The sequence below is a fragment of the Micropterus dolomieu genome, linkage group LG01 (assembly GCF_021292245.1).
Source record: "Micropterus dolomieu isolate WLL.071019.BEF.003 ecotype Adirondacks linkage group LG01, ASM2129224v1, whole genome shotgun sequence".
Classification (NCBI taxonomy): domain Eukaryota; kingdom Metazoa; phylum Chordata; class Actinopteri; order Centrarchiformes; family Centrarchidae; genus Micropterus; species Micropterus dolomieu.
The window spans coordinates 6,347,098-6,366,853 of NC_060150.1; the positions used below are offsets into that span (position 1 = coordinate 6,347,098).

At 40.3% G+C, this 19,756-nt stretch overlaps 1 protein-coding gene and 1 long non-coding RNA gene across 2 annotated transcripts in view; one reads left to right on the forward strand and one right to left on the reverse strand.

Annotated features, from left to right (window-relative positions):
• Window positions 1-19,524, forward strand: part of abcc4 (ATP-binding cassette, sub-family C (CFTR/MRP), member 4) — a 38,909-nt gene extending 19,385 nt beyond the window's left edge. The window contains exons 9-31 of the mRNA XM_046054035.1: window positions 295-402; window positions 1,506-1,595; window positions 1,741-1,932; window positions 5,203-5,297; window positions 6,277-6,363; window positions 7,107-7,203; window positions 7,850-8,050; window positions 9,174-9,311; window positions 9,492-9,529; window positions 9,633-9,736; window positions 9,840-9,986; window positions 10,384-10,463; window positions 11,222-11,372; window positions 11,494-11,613; window positions 11,711-11,821; window positions 11,977-12,077; window positions 12,342-12,533; window positions 12,632-12,787; window positions 14,004-14,093; window positions 14,777-14,949; window positions 16,738-16,843; window positions 18,401-18,535; window positions 18,620-19,524. Of these exons, the coding sequence (XP_045909991.1) occupies window positions 295-402; window positions 1,506-1,595; window positions 1,741-1,932; window positions 5,203-5,297; window positions 6,277-6,363; window positions 7,107-7,203; window positions 7,850-8,050; window positions 9,174-9,311; window positions 9,492-9,529; window positions 9,633-9,736; window positions 9,840-9,986; window positions 10,384-10,463; window positions 11,222-11,372; window positions 11,494-11,613; window positions 11,711-11,821; window positions 11,977-12,077; window positions 12,342-12,533; window positions 12,632-12,787; window positions 14,004-14,093; window positions 14,777-14,949; window positions 16,738-16,843; window positions 18,401-18,535; window positions 18,620-18,709 (2,802 nt within the window). The 3' untranslated portion in view covers window positions 18,710-19,524. The remainder of the gene's footprint in view (window positions 1-294; window positions 403-1,505; window positions 1,596-1,740; window positions 1,933-5,202; window positions 5,298-6,276; window positions 6,364-7,106; window positions 7,204-7,849; window positions 8,051-9,173; window positions 9,312-9,491; window positions 9,530-9,632; window positions 9,737-9,839; window positions 9,987-10,383; window positions 10,464-11,221; window positions 11,373-11,493; window positions 11,614-11,710; window positions 11,822-11,976; window positions 12,078-12,341; window positions 12,534-12,631; window positions 12,788-14,003; window positions 14,094-14,776; window positions 14,950-16,737; window positions 16,844-18,400; window positions 18,536-18,619) is intronic.
• Window positions 14,594-18,879, reverse strand: LOC123973793. Its single transcript, XR_006825703.1, has 3 exons — window positions 18,585-18,879; window positions 16,712-16,866; window positions 14,594-15,090 (listed from the first exon to the last, which is right to left on the reverse strand). It is a non-coding gene; the product is annotated as an uncharacterized LOC123973793 (long non-coding RNA).
• Window positions 19,525-19,756: the final 232 nt, after the last annotated feature.

The following is a 19,756-nucleotide window of genomic DNA, read 5'->3' on the forward strand; positions in this document are numbered from 1 at the left end:
AAAGATATGGTTTACTTGAAATGTCATTTTAAACCTGCTAAACTGTCAGTTTACTTGACTACTGCACCAAAATGCAGTCTATACAGCAAAATACAGTCTAAACCTGCGCTATGAAAAAAGCAATGACAACTTCTGAATGGGCGCCTTAAAAATGAAATTTATTTGAATCTAAAGACATACCTCGACCATTCATGTGTGCACCTTATGTAATACTTGTAGATACAATAGTGGAAATGATTTCGCTGTTATGGCTGCTTGGCACTGACTCTATTGTTTCTGTTTTTTATGATTAAGGAGTTCCTGTTGCTAGATGAGATCACAAAAAGCAGCACTGCACTACCACAGGATGAAAAAAAGGATGCCTTAGTGGAGATCCAGGACTTGACCTGCTACTGGGACAAGGTCAGATACCTTGTGTCCGCTACATACTACACAATTCACAAGATTAAACCAATCTAGAAACATTCTACCACGCTCATGGGACATTAGCAATATGTAGAACTCCCACAGACTGCTAGTACAGTGCAAAATGACATACACATGTAATGTATGTTATTAATACATATATTCCTATCTTATTGGTCATTAAAAAAAAAACAGGTGTAAAAGTACAGAATATTAGATGACCTGCTGTCTTATCAGTCACATACTTACCGCTACAGTTCTTCAGTTCATGGAATGGCCACTTGAGACTATCTTCAAACCTGTTAGACCAACCTGTTAAAATGCCCAACTTTACACCCAAATAAACATGTTTACAACCTGGTACCAGAAACAGTTTTGGTCTCTAAAGCTAATTTCCCCTTCACGACCACTGTGAAGAGAGTGAATGTTTAAGACAGTTATGCATACTTAAGGGCAGTGCATTATCAAGAGTTAATTTTTTTTATTTTGTATAAAAAAACAGATCAGTGTTGGACCCTTTTGTTTACTGTATGCTCTGGAAATGTCAGCTGTCAGATTTGCTATTTCGTTCACAGCTCTGTAGTGTCAAAACACTAATAGGCCCGTCCAAAATATAAAGGAACCCTTTAAGTGGAAGCTATGATGTAAGCTATAAATTCTTATGCAGAGCCCCATAGTAGAGAGGAGAGATAAGACAGACTTTATTGCCACACATCTGTTAACTGTGCAGCACAGTACATTGCATTCTCTTGGTCCCCTGTTCAGGGGGCGTGAAGCAAACATTCAGACTACACATAAGATAGGTAAACACACAAGGTACAAAACAAGGTACAAACTTGTAGTGCAATGTGCAAAAATATAAAAAGGTATGTCAAGTCAAAAAGGTATGCAAGATTGAGTTATGAAAAATAAGTATAAAAACAATATACAGTATAAATACGTGTACCGTTCAGGTAGGTTACTATTCTAAATTTAGATTACTTTAAGCTATGTGCACTGTGCAGCTGTGTTATTAAGGGGGAAATAAAGTCTTTCAGACGTTGTTGCATGATTTCTGAGGCCATATTTTAATGTTTAAAAATGTTTTGTGCCTCCTGCAGAGTCTGGATGCACCGTCTCTGCAGAACGTCTCCTTCACACTGAACTCCCATCAGCTGTTGGCTGTAATTGGACCAGTGGGAGCTGGAAAGGTCAGTTATCTGTCATCATTTCACGGGCGGTCCTCCAACTGAAAGAACTATAAAAAAGTTCCTTCGGTCCTAAAACTCCTATAGTTTGTTTACGTTTTCCTCCACCTCATGTCTTACCTTTTGTTGTGTCTGCATGTCCATCCAGTCATCGCTATTGAGTTCCATCCTGGGAGAGCTGCCTAATGAAAAAGGGGTGCTGAAGTCCAAAGGTCAGCTGACCTATGCCTCCCAGCAGCCCTGGGTGTTCCCTGGAACCATCCGCAGTAACATCTTATTTGGGAAAGAGCACAACCCCCAGAAGTATGAGAGAGTCCTTAAAGCCTGCGCTCTAAAGAGGGTGAGCAATTGAAGTACATCTAGTACACATTACAGTTTAGTTTTAAAGGTTTAACTCATTACATGTAGAAAACAGGACAGGCAACACACTGTGACCTTATTCTCTCTAAACCTAACGGTGGCAATCGTGGATAACTGGTCTCACAAAGCTTGTTATCAACAGACTGTTAATTCTGGCCTTATCAATCATTGGGTAATAATAGTGTTCTTTATGCTGTCTCTATGAGATTGATAAAACAGGATTAATCCCAAAGTTAGCAGGCTAACCCACTAACCCAGCTTTATGACATGTTTGCAGTATTGCTGTTAATAGTAAGCAGGATAGTATGGTCATGATAATTATTGACACGTTGCCCAGTCTGTTAAAGTCATGTGGATCAGGTGTACCAGTGCAGTGCATGAATAAATTAAACAGGTGTTCATGGGCAGATGGGGACTGTGTTGGTTTCTGAGTCCAGGATTATGTTAGATAGAGAACAGCTGGCAGCAGGATACTGTCTGAAAGACACATAGGTGACACCCAGCAGTCTGGTCTTAGACTGCATTCAGACTGCAGGCCAAAGTGACCAAATCTGGCAATCCAAAACTGTGTGAACGTCCCAAGTCACATCTTTTCCAGTTCGCGTTCACACTGAAGGGCTTAATGCTCAATTCCGATTTATCCCCCAGATCTGATATTTCCAGATATTCCAGACTAAACTGCAATTAATTTTATAACTCTGTTGTAATATGACTATTAAATTGACCTTGTACCTTTTTTATTTATATTCTTATGATGGCATGATCATTTACCCACTTAATGACAGTTATGTGAGATGTTTTAAGACAGTTATGTAATTTACAAGTACATTACATTTACATTGCGATTAATGTTAAACATTTTTTATGATTTTGAACCAAGTTTTCAGGGGCTTGAAGACGATTTATGGATATTAGCTGATATATAAGCCGAGGCTATCGGTCTGTGAGATTTCTCCAACCAGCTGCTGGTTTGCCAGTTCAAGCACAGCAGCAGCCGGTGCATGTCACGTCACAATAGCTCTAAAAACAAGCTGACTAGGTGCTGTGCTATTCATTCTTTCCTCAGCCATTGACAGCAGCGTCGTGACAAAAATGATTCTCAGGCAGCAGCTTTATCTTTCTGCCTGAAGCCTGACTGTATTTGAATGGCAGCGTGATAAAGGGACTCCGCAACAGAGGCTTGACTGAAGACTGTTGTGGGTGGTGCTACTTTCTGGTTTAAAATGTTAGTATGCTCTCAGTGGTCACTCATTTTTTTTTTTCCCAGCCATGCAATGCATTTACTCATTTGGCAGACGCTTTTATCAAGAGTGATTTACATTTGAGGAATAACATACAAGCGTCAATAAAGCATCAATACAGTAAGAGATCTAGAAGTGACAATAAATACTAGTAAGAGCAGCAATAAATACTAGGAAGAACTTTTAGCACGTATGGCATCAATGGGGTAAATACCTAGGGAAAGAAGTAAGAGTTAATGAAATGCACAAGTGCAATCAATACAAGACATTGTAAGGGGATTGAAGAAGAAGAGCAAAGGAAGTGCATGTTAGGGGTTAGAGGTGTTCTCAGAAGAGATGAGTTTAAGAGCTTCTTGAAGTTAGAGAGGGACGTCCCTGCGCTGATGGCGTGTGGTAGCTCATTCTACCATCGTGGTGTCACAGATGAGACTGACAGCCGGGACTGAGATTGCTTTGTGTGAAGGGATGGCAGAGCCAGGCGGCGTTGGTTGGAGGAGCGCAGTGGCCGAGAAGGAACGTAAGCTTGTATTATGGAGTTTAGGTAGATGGGTCCAGACCCAGTAGTCACTCTGTATGCGAGCGTTAGTGACTTGAATTTGATTTGGGAGGCCATGGGTAGCCAGTGGAGGTCACTGAGTAATGGAGTGACATGAGTCCTTTTGGGCTGATCAAAAACCAGACGCTCTGCTGCGCTCTGAACCATTTGTAGGGGTTTCACTGCACAAGCTGGAAGACCTGCTAGGACAGCATTGTAATAGTCAAGAGATAACCATGGTTTGTACCAGAAGCTGGGTGGCATACTGAGTGAGGTAGGGCCTGATTTTTCTAATGTTGTATAGAACAAAGCAGCACGACTGAGAGACGGCAGCAACATGGTCTGAAAAGGACAGCTGGTCATCAATCATGACACCCTCATCAATCATGAAACCCACCCATGCATGTCAGTTTGAGCTCAGTTCGTTCCCTGCTTTGTTTGGGCCATGGAGAATTACTCCGACCGGGGTTAAAATAGTGGATGCCCAATGATGCCGGCCTCTGCTCTCTGAGGTCTCTGACTGGTTTTAACACCAGAGGTTGAACTATGGATTGCATTGTGTAACTACTGGTATCTCTAACCCGGCCTGAAGAGCTGCTTCTGGTCAATGAGTTACTTGTGAGTCCTGTGAGTTATAATTGGGCAACCTAAATTGTCCAAATTAAAATCAACACTACAGAATAAATTGTTGTGCTCGGACGCTGATCAAACACATTTATTGTCTTTGATTGGGTGACTTATCTATAAACCATAAACCCGGGCCATTGTTTTATATGCAGTCACATGGCAAACGCATGTTGGCAATGTGCTGACTCATTCAGCGTTTCTATATGCACTTATGTGTCTCAGTTATTGTCAGCTTGTGTAAGGATTTAATTTAGACAAAATAAGCTTTTGAGTAATGGATTAATTTAATTATATTAGTCAGATTAAAATAAGAAAAATTTCTCAGAACCCAATAGGAAATTTTCAGATGACTTGTTTTATTGTGCCAACAGTTCAATACCCAAAGATTTAACACTGTGAAAAACAGTTTACACAGATTTAACAATGTGAAAAACAAAAAAATACACATACTTAAGAAGCTTTGAGACTGTATATCTGTCAGCTTTTAAAAAAATTCCTGCTGGGTAGCAGTAATGTGAATTATATAATTTATATTATTGTCACTTGAATGGTGCAGTGGGCAGGGAGCCTCAGAGATCACTCTGGAGAGGCGTCCTGGTGGCCTGTTTGGGACCATGTGGTTGCGACGTGTTTTGGTTTATTTACCTTTTTTCTCCCTGCTCATTCCCTGTCACCTCGCTATTGTCTGCTGTCAAAATGAAACATCACTGTGTTGTTGATCTTGACCTCCCAGTCGGAAGTTAAGGCTTCAAATATTTTATACCTTTTTAAAATATATAATACAAGTTTAGTGTAAACGCTCCTCTGTTTTCTCAATAGTTCTAAATGAATTATGTTGTGCTGTCAGGACCTGGAGCTGCTCCCAGATGGAGACCTGACACTGATCGGGGACAGAGGAGCCACACTCAGCGGGGGGCAGAAAGCGCGTGTCAACTTGGCGAGGTAAGAACCAGTGCACATTATTAACCTGTTTTGTTTTATGTATTTAAGTAATAAAGACAAACTTAAGAGTTTTTCAGTAAGTGCTGAGAATTTGTCAGTCTCACAATAGAGGTCAGAGTTGACCTCAATATGTTTTAAAGCATTAGAGACCTACCATCCAAACCAGACCTGGAAAAGCTTATCTTAACTTCTTTGGCCCTCTCAAGTCATTCTGTTCGGTAAATAGCTTGGGGTCAAAATATCTCCTATATCTTCTTATTCCCTTTGAACCATCAAGAACCCTAAAGTCGTCTGGAAACCTACAACTAACTGTTAATAGACCTAAGACAAAAGATGGTGAAGCATCATCCAGATATTATTCTTCCTACACCTGGAACAAACTTCCAAAATCTCTTAGATGCAACCCAAACGTGGCAACTTTTAAATCGACCCTCAAATCTTTTGAAGGGTTATAGACACTGACTTGCTTCGTCATCTGTGCACATTGGACTGCACATGTGTATGAAATGTGCTCTGTAAAAAAAGTTGCATTGCCTTTATATTTTTTAAATCAAGATGACCACAAAGGTTTTTTTTTTGTTTTTTTTTGATGAAAAAATAATTTAAACGTTAAACAACATAAACGTTGTTTATTAATAGATTTGATTGTATATTTAAGAATGAATAATTAAGGAACGTGTGACATAATTCAGTGTCCAACAGTATTGTTTTTTGGCACTGGCCTGGTCGGGAAAGTGGGTCAAGAATCTACTGGTCCAAACAAAATTTTTCATATTTTATAAAATCAAGTTCAAACAGACATCTGTAGAACATGTTAGTACATTACAACTGAGATCATGACTTGGTGATAGTTATATTTAAGTTAAGTAAGGATATATCAAAGACAACTAACAAGCAGCAAGTAAGAAAACAATGACTGAAGCACTTACTTCATGCTGTCAGTAGACGCTAACAAACGTGTGTGTGTGTGTTTTGTCAGGGCTGTTTATCAGGATGCAGACATCTACCTCCTGGACGATCCTTTAAGTGCGGTGGACGCTGAGGTCGGAAGACACCTTTTTGACCAGTGAGTGATTTTTACTGTTTACATAAAGTGTTTCAGGCATAAACTCTTCTTCTCACCGTATGTGACCCGTCAAGTCTGTGTGGTTTTATTCCACCCAAACATCTACACGGGTCTCATATGCACAAATTAGAGCAGCAAGTTAAGGTGTGACATGCTGTTAAACCACAGCACGGGGAATTTATTTGATCTACCAAACAGGAAAACACTGGTGTGTTCTGGTCAGCACGCCCCAGTAGAGCACTTAAAAGCTGGAGCGGAAAGCCTTTAGCGTCAGATCACAGCAGGAGAAAGTTCCCGTAATAAGAGGGGTGGAAATGTATCTGCATTGTTACATAATGTAGCTTATTTACTTTATCGCTTTTTCCTGTTCTGGCTCCTCAAGTTTACACTTAGTGATGGATATCTAAGTGGTGTTGTAACGTTGTTATTTGGACTACGTTGGGGAGAACAGACAAAGATTAAAAAAAATAAATGTTTGAAAGGCCACAACTAGACCTCAGCCAGGAAGAGGTGCGGTGCTGCTAGTGTCACAAAGACAATTGAAATGGGCCCCACTCTTCCTGTTACATTCTTCCTCCTTGGATACTAAAGTCCCACAGACTGTTACATAACCACTATAATGAGGAATTGAAAGGCACACACAGATACAGTAAATCTGTTTGATATAAACCCCAACAGCATGTTAACAGTATGAACATATGCTAAAAATCTGACACAATCTTCACTGTATCTGCATGTTTTAGGTGTATCTGTGGCCTGCTGAGGAACAAGCCCCGTATCCTGGTCACTCACCAGCTGCAGTACCTGAATGCGGCTGACCAGATTGTTGTCCTCAAGGAGGTTGGTGACTGTACAGGGTCAAAATAACCCCTATGTGACCACATTTATTTACAGTCTCCCAAAGGACAACGTATCCGTCTTGGCAGTGCACATTAGTTTTACTCTTCAGCACGATGGGTCTCATGCATAACCGAAATTCAGATGTATGGATTTGTTCTCGATTTTAAGAGAAACTGTGCCATGATGGCCTCCTGATTTTTCACTTACATACAAGAAATATTCCAATCTAATGGCAGGATGGTCATGTCACTTTTATTGAATAGTGTGTGGGCTGTCCTCTAGCACCACCCTGAGGTCAAATTGTCTACTTTGCACACAAGAGATCACGTTGGTCTTAGGACAAAGTTAAGAATGTCAGCTACTCTGCTGGTACGCTTTTGTAGAGTAGCAGAATCGGACCAAATGTTGTTCCTCACAAGAACATAATGAACATTACATCGTGCTCAGGTCACCAGCCGGACATCAGACTGTTAGTGTTTCAAGGGGTCAGCACCCGCATCTTGCGATGATGAAGTGTATCTTCATTGTAACCATAAACATGTCAACGTTTGTGTATAAATGATGACGATATAGTTTAGGTGTTGGCAGTGGTGTGTAAACACAAACGCTAACTGTGTGTGTGTGTGTGTGTGTGTGCACGCTTCAGGGTCACATGGTGGCAAAAGGGACGTACACAGAGCTGCAGCAGTCTGGAGTGGACTTCACCTCCCTGCTGAAGAAAGATGACGAGGAGGAGCAACAACAACCGCCTCAGGACATCCACACCAGGGACAGAACCCTGTCCCAGAACTCTGTGCTCTCACAGACCTCCTCTGTGCACTCGGTCAAAGATGGAGACCAGTTGCCGGTTTGTACATCACAGGCTGAAAAATGACACACACAAATACACACACCTTTGCCGCGCATTAGGCATGCAGTGGAAAGTTATATTAGACTTCACAATCGGATTTAGCAATGAGGAAATACTCATGAGTTTAGCCAACAATCACTATATTACGCGCCTTAGAGACTTTGCCGTGGATTGGGCAAAGAAAACACCAGAGTGATTTGGATTTTTTGTGACTTTAATTTTAGGGAATTTCTTTTTGTTCCTGACACTTTCATCTAGGATTTTTTTTCCTCGGTTTATTAACCCCCCACACTGGCTCTGTATTTTTTTGGACACATAAAATAGTCTTATGTAAATGTGTGAAAACACTTAGGATAATTCAGTTATAGCCTACAGATGGGCTACATCTCAGAAACTGGCCCGTTAATTAAGATTTCCTAGATTTCCCTAAAATCACAGAGGCCGCAGGGCTCGCTGTGTGAAAGTAATGCTGTTGTGTTCAGAATAACTTCATTTCAGCTGTAAGTGCAGTGGAAAAAATCAGGATGAAATCTAAACATATTTTATCAAGTGGTGTGTAATAATAGCCTACTTCTCATCGTTAACACTGAGTACAGGTGTGGTGTGTAGTCCACATAAACAGGGTAACCTAACCACGAACAAAACCTGCTCGGAGCAGTTTAGAGCTGCAACGTAAATTGCCATGGCAACAGACCTCGGGTAACACCTATCCACCTTTCGTTGTACGGGTTAATTGGGAAGTTACACCCGATGTCATGAAATTACTGAAGTTACCTGGATAAGCCAGTTACCTCGCTTCGTAGTACAGGCCACAGGTAGAAGATGACCATCATGTCTGTTGAATTGAAGTGTGATGCCCTCATTTCTCCACAGGAGGGCAGTGCTGATGTGTGTAGTGGTTTGATGTAAAGTGTAAGTTTTAATTTAGCACATTGATCCTTGAGGAATGCTTTTATTTCCCTGTTACATCATCTTACTGGAAGTTAATACAATTTATCCGGTTTTGCTAAGTTGTTGAAGGACGACAAACTCTTATGTCATCCTTAGGTCAGTTGGTCTTGCTAAAATGGTTATTGTTGTTTGTAAGCTATTAAACTGTGATTTAATCCGGTCCATACAGGGAGAGGCGGTGCAGACGGTAGCAGAGGAGAGTCGCGCTCAGGGAACCATCGGCGTGAGTCTGTATGTCAAATATCTGCGAGCTGGAGCTAGCATCTTGCTACTGCTGGTCGTCATGCTGGTCAACCTTCTGGCTCAGGTAGGCAAGAAGCACAAGGGAGGGTACTAATGAATGAGGAAAAGTCCAAGTTGGTTTCACGGTTTCACTTTCTACATGTTAGCTCAGTCAGTTTTACTATCCTGCACATGAGGAGTAAATGTAAGCATCTAGAGAAGACGCCACGCCTAACCTATTGCTAATTTCTTTTTGATCTTCCAGGTAGCATACATCATGCAGGACTGGTGGCTGGCTTACTGGTGAGAATAAAAACCACGGAAAAGAAAACAATATACTGAACATTAATCTCTAGTATTTTGTATAATTACTTTCCATTCTTTATGTAACATTTCGACTGGTCAGGGCTGACGAGCAAGAGAAGCTGACTACGAACAGCACCATCATCCAAAACGGATCAAACGTCACCAAAGAGTTAGACACAAACTTCTACCTGGGCGTTTATGGAGGTGATCTAAAAACATATGTTGTCATTGGCTCAGCACATCACCTGCGCTGTCCTTACTGTGTGCTGTTTCACTGGTGTAAAGGAAAATCTTCTGCTGCTTACAGGTTTGACTGTAGCCACCATTGCTTTCGGCTTTATCAGGAATTTGATCCTGTTCAACGTGCTGGTGAGGTGTGCACAGGCCCTGCACAACCGCATGTTCAACAGCATACTCAGAACACCCGTGCGCTTCTTTGACATCAACCCTATTGGTGAGCAAAAGTTTAAACATGACATTTAGCTAATAAGCATTCTTTGATAGTATTTGGGGCTAATGGTAATGCATATGAAAAGTCACTTGCAAGGAAATATCTTCCCTTTGCTGGAAGGTACAAATCCTTATCAAATTACAGTACTTCTTACCATTTTAACTCTTAACTGTAAAATTGGGGAGTTCTAACTACTTGCAAGCATTTAGACGGCCCGGTTGATCCAATAATCCGCTTCCTGAAAGAATTATTGGAGCTTTACTAAATTTTGTGTGGAGGTGGATCACTAACACTAACTTTGATTTCACTACAATCAGAAGATTCTCTACACAGTTATAAATTATAAAGCTAAATGTCCCACAGCATGACATTCTCTGTATTCTCTCCTGTCTCACATCAGGAAGAGTCTTGAACAGGTTTTCAAAGGACATTGGCCAGCTGGATTCCAACTTGCCGTGGACGTTTGTAGACTTCATTCAGGTGAGGAGAGACCTCCCAGCAGTGTTACAGCAGCTCATTAGAGAGTTGATGAATACTAATAACCACGTGGCCATTCAATCTGTCATCTTAAGTTGAAGAACACTGCATAAAGGTTATTAAAATAAGATGACTGCTGCCACTCATGGATATATCTGAGTACTGTGTCATCCTCTTACTTACTTATGCCTGTAAGCTTTCAAAGCTTTAAAAGTTTCACTCAAACCACTTTTGCAGAAAGAAAAGAAAAAACAATTAGATTTACAATAACTTGTAAATGGCAATATTAAGAAATTTAATTATTGACCTTTTAAAAACAATTTGTTCAAGTTATGTCATTAAGAATTTGACTCAGAAATAAGTGGAAACATGTGAACGTAGCTAGTATTATCTGCGAACAGTAACAAAAACATAGAGTAGATAAAGATGCACTGATGCAGGTCTTTAATGTTTAGGAACAAAAGGGGTTCATGAATGGAGTACAGAGACAGTAACTTAGAGCATATCAAATATCTGGAAAACCCCTTGGACTGTTTGTTTACTGTTACTGTGTTTATGTATATGTTACAGTGAGTCACTTCAGTCTCTAGTTCTTACGGTCTCCTATTGCTTAGCTTACAGGTCAGATGTTCATACCCTAAAGCAGCATTGATTAACAAATTAACCAGCTAAAATTCCTAATTTAACGTGATTATCGAACGGTAAACAACAGGATTTCAGATGTGAACTTTATTTTTTTTATTTGCATTCTCTCCAATCAGGTGTTCCTGCAGATTCTCGGTGTGATCGCTGTATCGGTGTCAGTGATCCCCTGGATCCTCATCCCTGTGCTCCCCCTCCTCATCTTCTTCATCTACCTACGTCGCTACTTCCTGCAGACCTCCAGAGACATCAAGCGCCTCGAGTCCACCAGTGAGTGTCCCATGATGCAACAGTGTGTGCGCTTCAGTGCTTTATCAGTTTCATGGACAGTACGCATGTTGGGCACAACAACCAATATACGTGTGCACCCTCTTTTTCATCTGCCCTGCAGCTCGGAGTCCAGTCTTCTCCCACCTGTCGTCGTCTCTTCAGGGCCTGTGGACGATCCGAGCCTTTGGGGCAGAGGAGAGGTTCCAAAAAACCTTCGACGCCGCTCAGGACCTGCACTCAGGTTCTCCTCAGCATGTTCACATTCACTAATTATCTAGAGGAAGCTTTTGTGAGCTGGTGTCCCTCCAGTGTCTTTAACATTTCCCCATCCTGAACAGCGGCCTGGTTCCTGTTTCTGACCACCTCTCGCTGGTTCGCCGTCCGCCTCGACGGCATCTGCTCCATCTTTGTTGCCGTCACCACATTTGGCTGCCTGCTGCTCAGAGACCGTAAAGAAGATTTTTAATCTTTGTACTGTTGACTATATTTTCAGATATCACCATGTCAGAAATGATTAAATGTAGACATGAATAATATGTTTTGGGATTATGTGGGATCTCAGGTGTTTGAATTGTAAAAGACGTCTTATTCCTGGTTCTGTTAGAGCTGGACGCTGGCTCTGTTGGTTTGGCTCTGACCTACTCGGTCACACTGATGGGCATGTTCCAGTGGGGCGTCAGGCAGAGTGCAGAGGTGGAGAACATGGTAAGATATTCCTTTAGTTTTTGATTTTATTTACAACTTAAGCAGATAAATACTTAGCTGATACATGAAGGATTTATGTGATTTATTTAGTTATTTGAGGTTCATCTTTAAAATTTCTCACACAAAATGAATTAGTAACATTCATTGACAAAGAATTTTCACTGAAAGAAGATAGTCCTTCACCCAACGCATGCACACATTTCTATACAGTGCTGAGTTTTGGTTTGACCGCATTGGAAACTTAACTAACTCTACTGTCTTCAGATGACGTCAGTGGAGAGAGTGGTGGAGTACACTAAACTGGAGAGTGAAGCACCCTGGGAAACCAATAAGCGTCCTCCTCCCGACTGGCCCAGCAAAGGCCTGGTGACGTTTGATCGGGTCAGCTTCTCCTACAGCGCTGACGGACCGCCGGTGCTGCAGAACCTGAAAGCAATGTTCCGACCCAAAGAGAAGGTCTGAGATCTTCGTCTTCAGAGCACCAGATACTGATATTTTCACATTAAAGCTGAGCAGATGAATGAAACCTTGGCTTCTTCTTCCCTGGGTGTCAGGTTGGTATTGTGGGCAGGACGGGCGCTGGGAAAAGCTCTCTGGTCTCGGCTCTCTTCCGCCTGGCAGAGCCCCAGGGAAAGATCTACATCGATGGTGTTTTGACCTCTGAGATCGGCCTCCATGACCTGCGCCAGAAGATGTCCATCATTCCTCAGGTCACTATTTATTGTGTATTAAAAGTGACATCAGTGATGAGCTCATTTTAGATCAGGAGGAAGAAAGCTTTTATGAGTGAGTGCCTGGAAATTAATGGCAGATTGAACTAAAAAACGACTGGTATTTTCATTCTCTCCTCACAAATTGGTCTTTGTTCTGTTTTGCATAGTTCTGTAACAATTCTGTAAGAAATACCTTTCCCCACCAAATTGTACAATAGGATGCTTTGGCATATCATATTAGAAAGAGACTGTCCACTATTACAAACTGGGTTATTTTGGACAAACATAAAGCCTATGCTGATTTAAAATATAGAGTTGATATGCTTTTAACATTGGTACGATAATAAACGCCTCCTGAAATTGATGTGACATGATCAGCTAGAGAGGAGATGTATCACTCTGTTGGAAAACACTCAGTCCTGTATGGTGGCGTCAGAGTGGAGGTTCGTCCCTCACAGGTGATCTTTGACGAGTACAGACAACACTTTAACGCAACAGACTAATTAGCATGAATTAGCAACAACTGATGTGACTTGCGTTAGGCGAGGTTTGTCATTAACAGGTAAAAGTGACGCTCAGTACAGTGATTTTCACTCACATGGTGCTAAATGCTCGCAGTGTAGAGCCTGGCTGTCATTAAGGAGAGCAGTGCTGCAGTAACACAGTAAGTTCAGTGAAGAAAGGATCAGAGTTTGATCAGCTTTATTTCTAAGTCTGCTGTAAATAACCTGTGTTGTGTTTGGCCTTGCGGGGTCTTTTTTGGGGGAAAATAGCTGGGCTGAACACAGCTGGCTGCAGTTAATCATTAGTTATAATGCCATTGTTAAATAATCTTAAATTGCTGATGCCCGCACATGGTCAGTTGCAGATATCCAGGATTGTTTTCCTTTTTTAGAAGTCATTTGTTACCATCAATCCCTTCTTAAAAATGGGGGGAAAAAACTAGTGAAATTGTCCCAAGTGGATCATCCATTGTAGAAAACAAATATTTAAACTTAATTTGGCCACTTACTAATATTTAAATTTCCTGTAGTGTTTTCCATGAGTAGTACTTTACACTTCATCACCTACAAGAGTAACTTTATTATACACCAGGACATAATCCCTCAAAAACATGTCATCTTAAAAACTCTTAATACCACACCTGTCTTATTTTAGGATTTATTTTTGGATTCAGTGACTAATCTTTAGAGTGGCGTCTCTTGTTCTCCAGGACCCAGTGCTGTTTACAGGCTCCATGAGGAAGAACTTGGACCCTTTTGACGAACACACAGATGAAGATCTGTGGAACGCCTTGAAAGAGGTCAGTAACACCCAGTTACAGTTATTACTGAGTTTAGACAATCGAAGCTGGGACGTTTTAACCCTTTGAACCCAAATAGTCCGCCAGTGCCTACACTGTTATTTTTGCCTATTGTGATGTAATTTCTATATATGTATATTCAAATGGTTCATATCAATAAAAACCTGCACAACCTCCGCTAAAATGTTATCTAAGTCCTAAACCATAATAATTGATAAAAGTATTGAAATTGTGTGATAAATTTACAAAATAAACCACAAAACATTGATCCAAAATATTTCCATCAGTCAATTAATGCAGCTGTACTTGTATAAACTTTCATTTCATTTATAAAAAAACATCAAAATTAATAAACTTCATATTTGATGTTTGTAAAGTAACTAGTAACTGAAGCTGTCAGATAAATGTAATGAAGTAAAAATTACAATAGTCCCCTCTGAGATGTGGTGGAGTAGAATACAGTACTTAAGTAAATGTAATAAGTTACTGTCCACCACTGATGTTATTACGGTTTTAATTTTAGATTAATTTAAACCAGGATCACTGTTTGTGCTCACACACATCCTGGTCTTATTAATCAGTCACAACTACAGAGACTGTCTGGATTATGTAGGCTTTAATTCCATTGTCATGGCTTGGAGATCAGTGCACACAGAGTAATCAGATCTTAATGTTCCCTGCAGGTGCAGCTCAAGTCTGTGGTGGAGGAGCTGCCTTGTAAGCTGGAGACCGTTCTGGCCGAGTCGGGCTCCAACTTCAGCGTGGGCCAGAGACAGCTGGTGTGTCTGGCCAGAGCCATCCTGAGGAAGAACCGCATCCTCATCATCGATGAGGCCACAGCCAACGTGGACCCCAGGTACTGCTGACACGGGTGTCTCGATATGGTAATGTGAAATACTGCCTCTTGACACGCTGTGTAATTTGTGTGTGTAACTGGAGGATTAAACGTGCCACATGGAAAGTCGACAGTGGAGATGAGCTTTTAGCTGTGTTCTGCCTGTAAGAAAAGAGGCACACTACCGGTCAAAAATTTTAAAACATCCCCCATTTTTGAAGTTTGTATTGAAATATAAGTAGTTCAAGTCCAGTGAAAAACATTTACATCACATGTTGTTTCACTGTAGGATCAACCGATGACAAACTGATCTGTCTTCGTTCATTAAATGCCTTTTCAGTTGTAATAAAGCTTCTGAGGGTGTTTTAACACAGGCTGTTCCAAAGTGTTTAAAATATCTACTTGTTCCTAATGTAATGTTAGTTAGCTAACGCTACCTAACATAATACTGAATGTACAGTTCTAAAGACCTACCCAGATGTGCAGGAACAGTGTTTATCCTTAATATCGTTGTCCTCTTTCTCAACAGTCAGGTAAAACCGTAGTTCACTTTGACTCTGTGATCGGTAAGCTTTAGCTTCTGTCTTAATAGCCTCAAAACAACCTTAAAATGTATAATGCAACTGCAAAATTGTCTGCCTCTTTCTGAGATTATTTTTTCCAAAAATTAGACAATAGTGTGGCTTTGCGAAGGGTCAACTGAACCTTTGCTAAGCCAGACTGCCACTGTCTATAACTCCCTGGAGAAGTATTAATTAATTACTTTTTGGAAAAATTAAAAAAGCAATCTCAAAGGTTTGCATTGTGCATTTGAAGACAGAAGCTAAAGCCTACAGATCAGAGTAAAAGTGGACCACCACATCACCTGACGATGGACAACATTATTAAGGAGCAACTCTGTTCACTATTACAATCATTAAAAAGCAGAATATAAACAACTAATGTTACATTAGGAACAACCCACAGCCTACATTTTTCTGGATTTGTTTTAGAAAGGGAATAAAATCATACTTCTCCTATCAACCTCTCTGACTAATCATATCTTAGAAAAAGACTGCTTTTCAGGGCGTGGCAATGCTCTGAATATGCAGCGGGCCAAGCACAGCGCAGAATAGGACTCTCTCTAACGGAGGTCTGACACTTTCATGGCTATGCTCCATTGACTTGTAAGTCTGCAAAGGAGTCAAGTTTCCATTTAATGCTGTAATATAAATTTATATTCATATTTGTTGAATTTCTGTTTTTATAATAATACAACTTTTTAAAAGTAGAATAGATAAACTAGCAGGTTACAGAAATCAGACTTAATATCACACTCCACTGTTGCATGACATCCACGTGTACAGCTGGTTTTTGGTGTATAAAAACATGTTAACACTTCACTGTACGTACAATTTTGTTTTTTAGGCTTGATTGACTTCCGTTAATAAACGTTTTTCACTGATATGCCTGAGGCATCTAGCACAAGGTCATCAAGCAATAAATATTTGGAAAACAAGCAAGTAACCACTGTTACAATGTTGCTACCAACAATCAACCAACACTGTCGACAAATGTAGATTTCAATTTTATCTCTGTAAATGTTTTTAACTTCTATTTAAGGTTTTTCTCTGGACTTGAACTTATAAACATTTACAAACTAGAAAAAAGGGGGGTGTTGAAAAACGTTTGACCGGTTATGTATTTTTCATCCGATTAGTGAAACTGAAGAACCATCTCAAACCACTCTTACTGCAGTTCCAAACAAAGGAACAAAAGTAGTGTTTTCTTACTAAACACTGACTTGCTGTGTGCCGTGCCTCTCCACAGGACAGATGAACTGATCCAGAAAACCATACGGGACAAGTTCAGAGAATGCACCGTGCTGACCATAGCTCATCGTCTCAACACCATCATAGACAGCGACCGGATACTGGTGAGTCCTCTCACTCAGGGATTCTAGTGTAGAGAAAGATTCTTTAATTTCAAGAGTAAGATGAGAAGGCTCCCATCACTCATGTCTGTTCATTAAATATGGAGTCAGTTAGTTTAGCTTAGAGAGAATCACTTGTTATTTGCAGCATTTTACTCGTCTAGAGTCGCATCTGTTGGTGTACAATCACTGCCCTTAGACTAGCTCCGTACTTTAGGCACAGACATGAGATTGATGTTAGCATCTCGCACTCAAAAAGCAAAATTACTTAATTTTAGTTTAGAGTGAAGACAGATCCTACACTGCTAATGTTAAGCGTCACTGTGAGCAATGTATGCAACTCTGCACAATTTCCAGTAAGAGTAAAATCACACCAGTTGCAAACTTTGTTTTTGCTGCCCTCTTGTGGTTGAAGTTCGCATTTTGCAGCAGAGACATGTAGCAAGCTGTTTCAACATTTATTCCTATCTTACTAGTACTTCATTTTTAGTTACTTACTGGTAACTATTTGTACATTGTTGCCATTGACATCTATGGGGCATAGCAGTTCAGATATCTATCCATTTGTCACTAGTAAGATGGGTTGATACTCTGAATGGAATCGTTACTAGTAACTAACGAAGAGACGATATCTGAACTGTTATGCCCCATAGATGTCAATGGCAAAAATGTATGGCAAGCTGTAACGTTAATTTTTTCCTGAAAACGTGTCTATTAAAAAGCTACTAGTAACAATTTATTAGATAGTAGTACTTGATTTTTACTAATTAGTTACTAGTAATTTTTAAGGAATAAATGTTATAGTACAGGTACATTTAAAAAAAAAAAAATATCGTGGAAAAGTTTATTTTCTTCTGTAATTTAACTCCAAAGTGAAACTATGTTCCTGATTCATTACACAAAGTGAAACATTTCAAGCCTCCTTTTTGTTCGTTTTTATCTAGATGATTACGGCTTACAGGGCATCTCAAAATGTATTAGAATAAAGAATTTATAATACAGAAATGTCGACCTAAGAAGAGCCTCAGAATCTCAGTCTGGTTCTGGTGCTCACAATGTTCATTTATTTTTTAGATGCACCTGTGTGGATCAGTATACCCACAAACCACAAGAGGGCAGCAAAGATGTTTGGAACTAGTATGACGTTACTGAAAATTGCTAAATGTGAAAGCTGTGATAGGAGGACCTCAGAAATGAAGTTTTAGCTTGATGTTTACACCCAAATTACAAGAAGTCTCTTTGTGGTATCTAGTTTCTACTCGTGCAAATAGATTTGGTTTTATTTGACAAGGATGTGAGATTTCTGCCACCAGCCTGTACAATGGAGGTGAATGGGATTTCATGTGTGGACCTCACAGCTGTCGACAGCTTTCATTGGGACTACTGGCTACTAAAGAGTTAATCTAAGGACTAACGTCTCTGGACCACAAATGAAATCTTATATTTTCAAAACCCGGAAAAAAATAAAACCAAAACTATGCCCAACCTTCAATATCTGCAAGTCAACTAAAAAGGCACAGATAGTTGAATTAATACACAGAAATCCATTGTCATCTCCAGGTTCTAGATGCAGGGAGAATTCATGCCTATGCGGAGCCTTACACGCTGCTTCAACAGTCAGATGGCATCTTCTATAAAATGGTGCAGCAGACTGGAAAGCAGGAGGCAGCAGCTCTATTAGAGGCAGCTAAACAGGTGAGTTTTACTTTCTCTGTACACACTTAAAATTTGAAGTTTTTCTTACCTGAAGCTCTGACTTTCCAAACCATGTCTTCTCAGGCTTACGACAGTAGAAGCCATCCCAGCATATCAAACGGACACGCAGAAACAGCCGACGGTAACCTGGTCATCTTTGAGACCGCGCTGTGAGCTCAGGGAGGCTGCTGCGTTGCCGGAGGACTTCAGAAAGTGCCTGGGCTCGTGCTGCGTCCCTCCAGCCTCTGGTGAAAGCACACAGGGCCTGGATAGAAAGGCCTCATCCACTCCAAGCTGCTGACGAGACTGAGGACAGGATCTGCAACGGCTCCGGCCCCAGTGTGGCCTTGAACGGCTCAGCCAAATATACGCACATAATGCTGTTTGTTTCCTTCAAGCTGAAAGAGCTTGGAAATCACTGCTGTTAAAGTTGTTGACATAGACCACTATTTATTTTCTATGCTTCACATTTATCGTACGTTAAATTGCTGCTGAGTACGCTGATGCTGCATAATCCAAAAAAACAAACTAAGTGCCTTAATTTCAGGTTTGCACATGTTGATTAACCAATGATATTGTAACCTCACTATCCAAAGCTGCCTTTGTTTGTGTAAATACAGGTAGTATTGTTGAACAGGATTCTGAGAACCAAATCTAACAGTATCAGTAAAAATCAGTTTTGCACGTTGATATTGAAACTGATCTACAAATGTTGTTCAGCCTTTAGAAAAACACTATCTTTAGTAGTTCAATTTCCTTTTGATATTGTTCCTATTCACTCTGACTTTCAAGTTTACAGGGAGGAATCAGAACACAGCTCAGATGGAGTGTGTCGAAATACATTTCTGTTGAAATTGTCTCATACTTTTGTTTGTTCGTTTCAACTGCCTATTTGTACATTTATTTTGTCAAATGCTGCATAAATGCCTCCAAATCTTACTTTGATGTCATGTGGATGAAAATAAATACCATATCTAGTTACACAGAAAGCAAAAGGGTTTGTTTTTTTTTACCTTAAGCAATATTTCCCTTGTGGGCTCAGCAACGGGCTTGTTGTCTAATAAGAAGATAATGTTACGATCTTTTATGAGAAAGTGCAAGAGTACAGAAATGTGTGTTGGGACAGTTTGCATTAAAATTAAAAGGAATAGCACCATCTTTGGTGTACCTGAAGTTTCATAGTTGGACTTTGGATTTCCAGGAGAGTAAGAATCACACATT